General features: G+C 45.0%; 2 protein-coding genes across 8 annotated transcripts in view; one reads left to right on the forward strand and one right to left on the reverse strand.

Moving 5' to 3' along the window:
- The window catches only part of supt5h (SPT5 homolog, DSIF elongation factor subunit), a 29091-nt gene extending 27637 nt beyond the window's left edge, over positions 1-1454 (forward strand). For all 3 annotated transcript variants that reach the window (XM_015018427.1, XM_015018426.1, XM_015018425.1), the window contains 2 exons: positions 772-867; positions 970-1454. In XM_015018427.1, coding sequence (XP_014873913.1) covers positions 772-867; positions 970-1110 — 237 coding nt within the window. In that variant the 3' untranslated portion in view covers positions 1111-1454. The remainder of the gene's footprint in view (positions 1-771; positions 868-969) is intronic.
- A 1029-nt stretch (positions 1455-2483) lies between these two features.
- Positions 2484-7127, reverse strand: rnaset2l (ribonuclease T2, like). Of its 5 annotated transcripts, none has more exons than XM_015018431.1 (9): positions 6941-7127; positions 6336-6539; positions 5900-5967; positions 5715-5772; positions 5566-5633; positions 4813-4926; positions 4604-4652; positions 4227-4301; positions 2484-2864 (listed from the first exon to the last, which is right to left on the reverse strand). In XM_015018431.1, exons 2-9 carry the CDS (start codon positions 6531-6533, stop codon positions 2679-2681), a joined length of 816 nt encoding a protein of 271 aa, XP_014873917.1. In that variant the 5' UTR covers positions 6534-6539; positions 6941-7127; the 3' UTR covers positions 2484-2678. The 5 variants fall into 5 exon arrangements, with proteins under 5 accessions (XP_014873917.1, XP_014873916.1, XP_014873914.1 ...); XM_015018430.1 differs by having other exon boundaries at positions 6336-6557; XM_015018428.1 differs by having other exon boundaries at positions 6336-6596.
- Positions 7128-7685: the final 558 nt, after the last annotated feature.

A 7685-nucleotide genomic window follows, 5' to 3' on the forward strand; every position in this document is an offset into this window, starting at 1 on the left:
TGAACATCCAGTCTGTTACATTATGCTGTCAGGCTTAATGTCTATATTATCATTATTAATAAGTTTTCGCCTGAACACAGCGGGGGTTGATTAGCTGATTTAAACAGCTGCTCTACTGATGACTTGGTGGGTTGTTTAGTGCTAACGGAACCAAAACACACCGAACTGCGCAGCACATGCTAAGGCTATCAAAGTCAATAGCGGGCTAACAACAGTTAGGCTAGCATAACTGACCCACTGCTCACTTGTTCAGTGTTTTCTTTAAATTAAAACTTTTTCCTCACCTGTGAAATGTGAAACTCTTGAACCTTGTTATCTATGGCTGTCATAGGGTTGAATTAACCGCTAAACACTTCGTCCATTTTTCAGATTCTTTGCGTGATTGTAGTATTTTCCTGACCAAAGGACAGCAATGGCGCACGTCATGTCCGGTCCAGTAATATATATCCATCCATATCAATGCTGCTGCCTCTGTCCTCTCGCTTCCCGCTACTCAGGTGTCAGGTTACATTAAGGTGCATTCAATGTTATCGGAAAAAAGAGTTTCATGCGCTTAATGTCCGATTTTCCATAACTATTTATTGAATTCATAGTCGCCAGCTGGGGTGGCAACAGGGGTGGCAAGGCTAGGCTCTCACAGTAGATCCGGCCCTCATGTTGAGGGAAAATGGGATTAATGTTTGTTTTGGAGTGTGGCCCGTGTCAGGCCCCGTGTCGGCCCGGTACCGGCCCAGAACCGGCCCGGTTGCTAACCGAACCTCGTGTCTGCAGGGTGGGATGTGCTCCGTGTTCATGCAGGACTCTGAGAAGGTGGTGAGCGTCAGCAGCGACCATCTGGAGCCCGTCACCCCGACCAAGAACAACAAGGTGAGTCCACCAGGACCGGACCAGAACCGGACCTGGGCCTCGCTCTTCCTCTGCCGCTGCCGTGGTTAAAGGCGGCGGAGCTGACTCCGTCCTGTTTTCCAGGTGAAGGTGATCCTGGGGGAGGACCGCGAGGCCACAGGGATCCTGCTGAGCATCGACGGAGACGACGGCATCGTCCGCATGGAGCTGGACGACCAGCTGAAGATTCTCAACCTGCGGTTCCTGGGCCGCCTGGAGCACTGAGGGCCGCCGGCCCCGGACGCTCCGCTCTCGTTCTGTTCTGCTTTTAGTGCTTTCATGATCTGTCAGGTCTTTGATTTCTGGATCCCAACCAAACGTGTCACATCAATAAACTGTGAACTGGTCCGGCTTCCTCTGCTTCCTGATCCAGGATCTCCAGGTTTTCCAGGAGATCCACAGCTTCATGCTGGAGAACCACAGAAGCTGGTCTGCTCCTGTAGTTCCCACCTGGGGAACTTCCTATCAGTGTCCAGGTGTTCCCTGGTCAGAAGGGATTTACATTCATGTGAAAAAGTTAGCACAGGTCAGATATTCAGTTTATTAATAAATATTCACATGTTGACGTCTGAAGTCTCCGGTTGAATCTCTGGGGAAATGAACTGTTCACTGTTCAGGTTTGGTGTTTCACTCAGAAATCACCTGGATGAAGTTGGCACACCCCAAGAATTAGTTATTAAATATGTCGACGGCTGATCTTTTAATCTCGAAACAATTTAACTTCAGTTTCACTGGTTAAAGGAAGTCAACATTCCAGAGTGAAACGTGGTTCTGAAGGAAGCGGGTCGGAAGGGTTCTGATGGAGAGCAGGGCAAAGTATTCCCACCCCTTTTTCAGGCTTCATCCAAGATAAAGAAATAATTAAAACTGGAAATGAATGACGAGTTTTATCTGAAATACAAATGAAAACGAACTGAACCTGTGATGAACCCAGAACAGGTGGTCTGTCTTTCTGTTGTTCCAGGTTTCACCAGCAGATGGCGGAACATCAGCCAAACTCAGGAGGAGGAAAACTTTAAATATAACTTATTATTATTATTATTATTATTATTTGAAAGACCTTAAATTTTCTGCGTAAATCTCAGAACTTCACGTTTACTAACCTGTCAAAGTTACTCGTCTTTTGTTCTTCCCTACGTTTGCTATAAATTAACACTTTCTGATTCTGGGATATTGTTGCAAATATTTCTATAATTTTTATTTCAGTCTTTCTCCTGGAATGTAATTCTGTAAATCACTAAAAGACTAAAACTGGAACCGAGACTAAACTAGATAAACTAATGAGCTAAAGTCAAAATCAAACGTTTGTTCAGGTCGTTAAATAAAAGCAGAAAAACGGCATCATGGAGGAGCGTCGCTGTGCTTCTTAAAGAGACAGAGGCCAATTTCTAACCGAAATAAAACGTCTTTGCTATATTTTTACATTCAGCATTTTCACCAGAACTGAAGGTAACAGAGTTATTAGGAGGATCATAAAGGAAGCGATTCGACCTGATCCTGCCTAAACCGGACCGGACCGGACCGAGAGCACAAAGTAGGCTGAGGCTGTGGCGCCCCCTACAGGAAGCCTGTTTGCTCCACATTTTCTCACCATGAAGGAGAATCAGAATTTATTGGGTTTGGATGTGAGCCGTCGGATCAGAACCGAAGCGTGTTCTGAGGTTCTGTCAGAAAACTGGACCGGACTGTTGGATCCTTTTATTAGATTTAACAGCTAAAACAAACATCGATTTGGACGGTTCCGAGTCCGAGCTGGAGGGAAAGCAGAGCAGGACATGTCGGGCCGGGCCGGGTCAGCCGCAGGGCCGCCATGGCTCCTGGTGGTTGATGGGGAGGTAGTAGAGCGGAGCGTCCGGAGGGCAGGGGTGGCCCAGAGAGGGCTGGAGTCCGGGGCCCAGACCGCCGTCTCCATGGTGACTACAGCCGACGGTCAGGTTCTGGGTCAACTGGACCTTCACCTGGAACAGAACCTGCCTGTCCTGCAGGAAAAGAAGAAAGATTCAGATTCTGTTCATCTTTACACTGAACTGGTTCTGATTCTGTTGGAGGAAATCTTTGTTTCAGTTGCTTAAAGGAGTTCTGCTGAGGTTCTGCTGACGTTCTGCTGAGGTTCTGCTGACGTTCTGCTGAGGTTCTGCTGACGTTCTGCTGAGGTTCTGCTGAAGTTCTGCTGAGGTTCTGCTGAGGTTCTGCTGACGTTCTGCTGAGGTTCTGCTGAAGTTCTGCTGAGGTTCTGCTGACGTTCTGCTGAGGTTCTGCTGAGATTCTACTGAGGTTCTGCTGAGGTTCTGCTGACGTTCTGCTGAGGTTCTGCTGAGGTTCTGCTGAAGTTCTACTGAGGTTCTGCTGAAGTTCTGCTGAGGTTCTGCTGAAGTTCTGCTGAGGTTCTGCTGAGGTTCTGCTGAAGTTCTGCTGAGGTTCTGCTGAGGTTCTGCTTCCTGTCAGATCATTCTTGAGGTTCTGAACTCCATGTTCTGAAACTAAACTCTGTTCAGAACCGGAGTTTAGTTTCTGAACTAAAAGAAACTAAAGTCTTTCAGAAGAACCCAGCAGAACCGGAACTGATTGGACCAATCAGGAGAATTTCATCGTGGCTGTTTAACCAACACCAGCTGGTGGTTCCGTTTGTTCTTTTGGACCTTAAACGACCCGCACATCACTGGAAAAACAACTGCAAGTGTTTCTAACTTGTCACCATGGTAGCCGGATCGCTGAAGGACCCAGTTGGACCAGCGGTTCTGGAACCGGACTGGGTCAGCGGCGGGTTTTATGAGATGTGCTGAGGATCCGGTCCAATTAGCTGCTAATGTTAGTGGAAGGTTCTGGAGAACAAAGTTCTGCTGCAGATCCAAAGGACCCGGTTCCTCTGACCCGGTTCCTCTGACCCGGTTCCTCTGACCCGGTTCCTCTGTGGGTCATCATAAACGTTCTGAAGTATCGATGAACCAAACTGCTGTTAATCGGCTGCATTTGATCAGTTCAAGCCGTAATAAAAATAATTTCGGTTTGATTTTTATTTTCACATTAAAGTCTCTGATTTTGTGTTGCCAATATAAAAACTAGTTTTGTAATATTTGCTCCTGTGAATGACGATAAATTCGACTTTTTGTCATAACTTGACATTAAGCTCAGCAGTGGAGTGAAGGTGAGAAATGCTGCCCCCTGCTGGTTGGAGTTAGCATCGCTAAAAACCAAAGTTTTTGACCATTTCTGCGGAAAATTTGCAATAAACGCACAAAACTGCATCAGCGTGAAAAAAGCCGAGGATCTGCTGATTCTGTTTGGATATTTGTGATGATTCAGCAGGTTTCCTCTGAAAGTGAGGCGCTGCAGTGAATCACCTGCTGGTCTTTGACGCACTGGATCTCATGTCTGTGTCCGACATGCGGCAGCAGGACCTGCTGCAGCTCTGCAACCTGGACCAGAGAGGGACAGACGGAACCAGAACCAACAAAACAGTAAAGCTGCAGCCTGCCGCAGACATTGAAACAGTAAAAACCATTACAATGGTCCAAATCCTAATAACATTAATTCTAGACATAGAGAATAAAACTGTTGCTTTTTGTCAAACGTTTTTCATCTTGAAGGCAAAACATAAATCAGCTCCAAAGGAGAAAAAGATTATTACATTTTAAAATTTAATAATCAAACCTTTTTTTTTTTTTTTCTCTCTGCAAAATCTTTTTAAATTTTATGCGGGTTAATGTTGGACTTTTACCTTATAGAGTCGGTCGCAGGACGGAGTGATTCCTGCTTCCGCCAGCATCCTGCAGCACAAAACAAACTGTCTCATTATTTAACTTCATCATTTCAGAGAAAATGTGTGAAACATTTATGAACGTTTTATTTTTTTTTATTTTATCGCTAAAATGAGCCTGCCAGTGAAATCTGCATGGTGGCCACAAGGGGCGCTGCAGTAACGCTCACTTGTAGAGATCAAAGTGATGGCGCAGCTTCAGGCAGATCTGGAAATATTTCAGAGGAGAGTTGAATCCTTCAACACACGCAGCGCAAGAGCCGTGTTTCAGCCACTCCTCCTTCCTGCCACACCAATCAGATCATAGAATAGAAGCAGCCTTTAGTGCCCCGTAAAGTTGACACAAAAAAGTTCTTACAGTGTTTACAACATGTTATAAAGAAGAATAAAACCAGTACTAGTAGTAGTATACTGTAAAAGACTATGACATAAAAACTGAGGAGTTATTAATTAACTCCGCAGTAATTAGATAAAAAATATCAGATCACAAACCAAGGGATGTTCAGTTTAGTTGGATCAATATAAATAATGAAATTAATTGGAAATATTCACTCATATTTCATGAAACAATGAGGAAATCTTCATTTCAAGCATATAAACAAAAAAGAATGAGGCAAAAATTATAATCCGGCTTTGCTGCGTTTATGGGAACTGAATGAAAATTTGATCTGTTAATTTACAAAAAGTTTTATTGAGGATCAGCACTTCGAAAATAAACTGCATTAAAGTAAAATACATTTATTTCATGTTTCCTGTATTTACAACAGAAAGTCAAAGTCTGAACAATAAACAATAATTAAAATTTAAGAGGAATATTTAATGGGTAAAGCTGCATGACACCGCCCTCTACAGGAGGAGACAGGAACTACAGAAACTCCGCCTCCTTCAGACAGGAAGTGGAATTACAGAAGCGCGCAGCGTACCAGAAATGGAAGTAAGGTTTGGTTTTCAGGAGCGATGGCCAGAACTCCATCAGCTCCTCCTCCACCTCCTGAAACAGAAATCAGAAGTTTTACAGAAACATCGCCCTCTTCCTGTAGAGGGCGATGTTTGGAGGAAATCTGGGAATCACCTGGAGGTCAGAGAGGAAGATGGGCCAGCAGGTGCAGCAGGAGAAGGCGTGGAGAGGCCTGGAATCGAGCAAACAGGAACATCAGCTCCCTTTGGAGCGTCCTGACCGACAGATCATTTTTAAACCCATTCATTCATAAAGCAACAGACAGGAAATGAATCAGTTGGTAGCTGAAGGATTGGTACCAGAGGCCGTGGATGGTCCAGCTGCTGATGTTCTCAGGAATCGTGCACTGAGTCTCTTTGTACAAAGACTGATGGAAACAAACAGAGACGGGACGTTAGCAGAAATCTCAGGTTTCTGACAACATGAGGAACCTCCTATAGTCAACCTTCTTGTCCCGCATCAGTGTCTGACCTCACAGATAATTAAGTCCTAATTTCACTGAAAGCTTTTCTCAGTAGGATTAATATGAAATAAATGGGAAATCTTTCTGACATCGTGAATGTTTCATCTTTTCTCAAGGAGAATCTGAATTCAGTCTCTAATTCATCATCAGATCAGTTTGTTTTTCTTTCTTTGATTTGTCCTTCCTGCTTTCCTTCTTTATTTCTGATTCTGTGTTTGGGAACCTGAAAGAGCTCAGATTACAGTGATGATGATGATGATGACGTCACGCACCTGGCAGAAACCCCCCGGCCACTGCAGGGTGAACACCATGCATCTCCAGCTGCAGTTGCGCGGCAGCAGCTCGGCGCCGTGGCGGCCATATTTGTAGTCCTTCCACAGTTCCTGTTGCGTCACGGAGCCGCGAGGGAGCAGCAGGAAGAGAAGAGCCGGACTCAGAGTGACCAGCAGGGGCAGCACTGAGCGGGACATCTGGGTCTGCTGCTGGTCGGTGAGCTGAAAGTATTCACACCCCGCAGATTCAGGTTCGGGTCTCTGGAAGGGAAAGGAGTGAGCCTGTGGGGGGCGCTAGAGAGACCGTCCTCATCAAGACAAAGCATCAGAAACATGAGAACAAGTTTTGATTCTGTTGATTATCTGACAGGATGTGGATAGATGATCCATTTTTAAAGGTTTTATCCAAAGCAGATTGACTTGTTTCATTAAAAATCTGCTTCATTTCCCTTCAGAGACAAACTTCTGGATTAAATAAAAACATTTTGAATCTAAATCTGGAGAAGTTTGAATAAATGAAGATAACAAAGCTTCACGTTTCCCTGATTTCAGCGACTGAATCTGGTTTAAGTGTTTTTGTTGGTAGCAGAATCTGAAGAACTCACCGATCTGCGTCTCCGTCGGCTGGAAATGAAGAAGTGAGACGATTCAGCAGCAGCTGAGCTGCTGCTGCTTCCGGCCCAGCGGGGGCGCCACTTTCACAAACTATAAAAAGGCCTTCCATTCACACTTCCTCAGAAACCAGAACCGAGGGGCTGATCCGGGTCGAGCCTCCAGAACCAGCAGAACCAACAAAACAATGAGAACCAACAGAATAATCAGAACCAGCAGAACCTTCAGAACCTTCATCAGAACCTGCCGGAGGTTCTGATGAAGGTTCTGTCAGAACCTCTGTCTGACAGAACCTGCTGTCCATGCTGGGTTTTGAACTGGTGAAGCGTTTTCCTTCCCTGCAGACTAGCAGCAGCGACTCTCTGCTCATCCCGCCGGTGGTTTTGTGAGTGACGTTTCCATCGTTTCCCCAAACTAAGGAAATTGGTGTCAAACGTTTGTGCTGCAAATATTTCTGTTTGTGCCGCTGTCATTTCAGAGATATTAAAAAAACGTTTCCAGAGGTCATCAGAGGTCATCAGAGGTCATCAGAGGTCATCAGAGGTCGACCAGCCGTCCTATGACTGTTGCACAAACAGCAGAGTTGATTGATACCAAAGTTGTTTGATTTAAATATTTGCAGCACAAACATTTGACACCAACAGAAAAACAGAAAGGTTTGGGGATTGTGGGTGACAGGGAGGAGGTTGACCTCTTGACCTCTTGACCTTTAAACTTAGATTAATATAATAGTAAGAA

This window comes from Poecilia latipinna, unplaced genomic scaffold (genome assembly GCF_001443285.1).
Source record: "Poecilia latipinna isolate Pla-1442-1.1 unplaced genomic scaffold, P_latipinna-1.0 Scaffold2272, whole genome shotgun sequence".
In the NCBI taxonomy this organism is placed as follows: Eukaryota; Metazoa; Chordata; class Actinopteri; order Cyprinodontiformes; family Poeciliidae; genus Poecilia; species Poecilia latipinna.

Coding starts and splice junctions, on each gene's coding strand:
- rnaset2l (XM_015018431.1), bottom strand. CDS start 6,533: ATGTCCCGCTCAGTGCTGCCCCTGCTGGTCACTCTGAGTCCGGCTCTT. Junction 5,773..5,899: donor TGGACCATCCACGGCCTCTG/GTACCAATCCTT, acceptor GCTCGATTCCAG/GCCTCTCCACGCCTTCTCCT. Junction 4,653..4,812: donor CATCACTTTGATCTCTACAA/GTGAGCGTTACT, acceptor TTTGTGCTGCAG/GATGCTGGCGGAAGCAGGAA.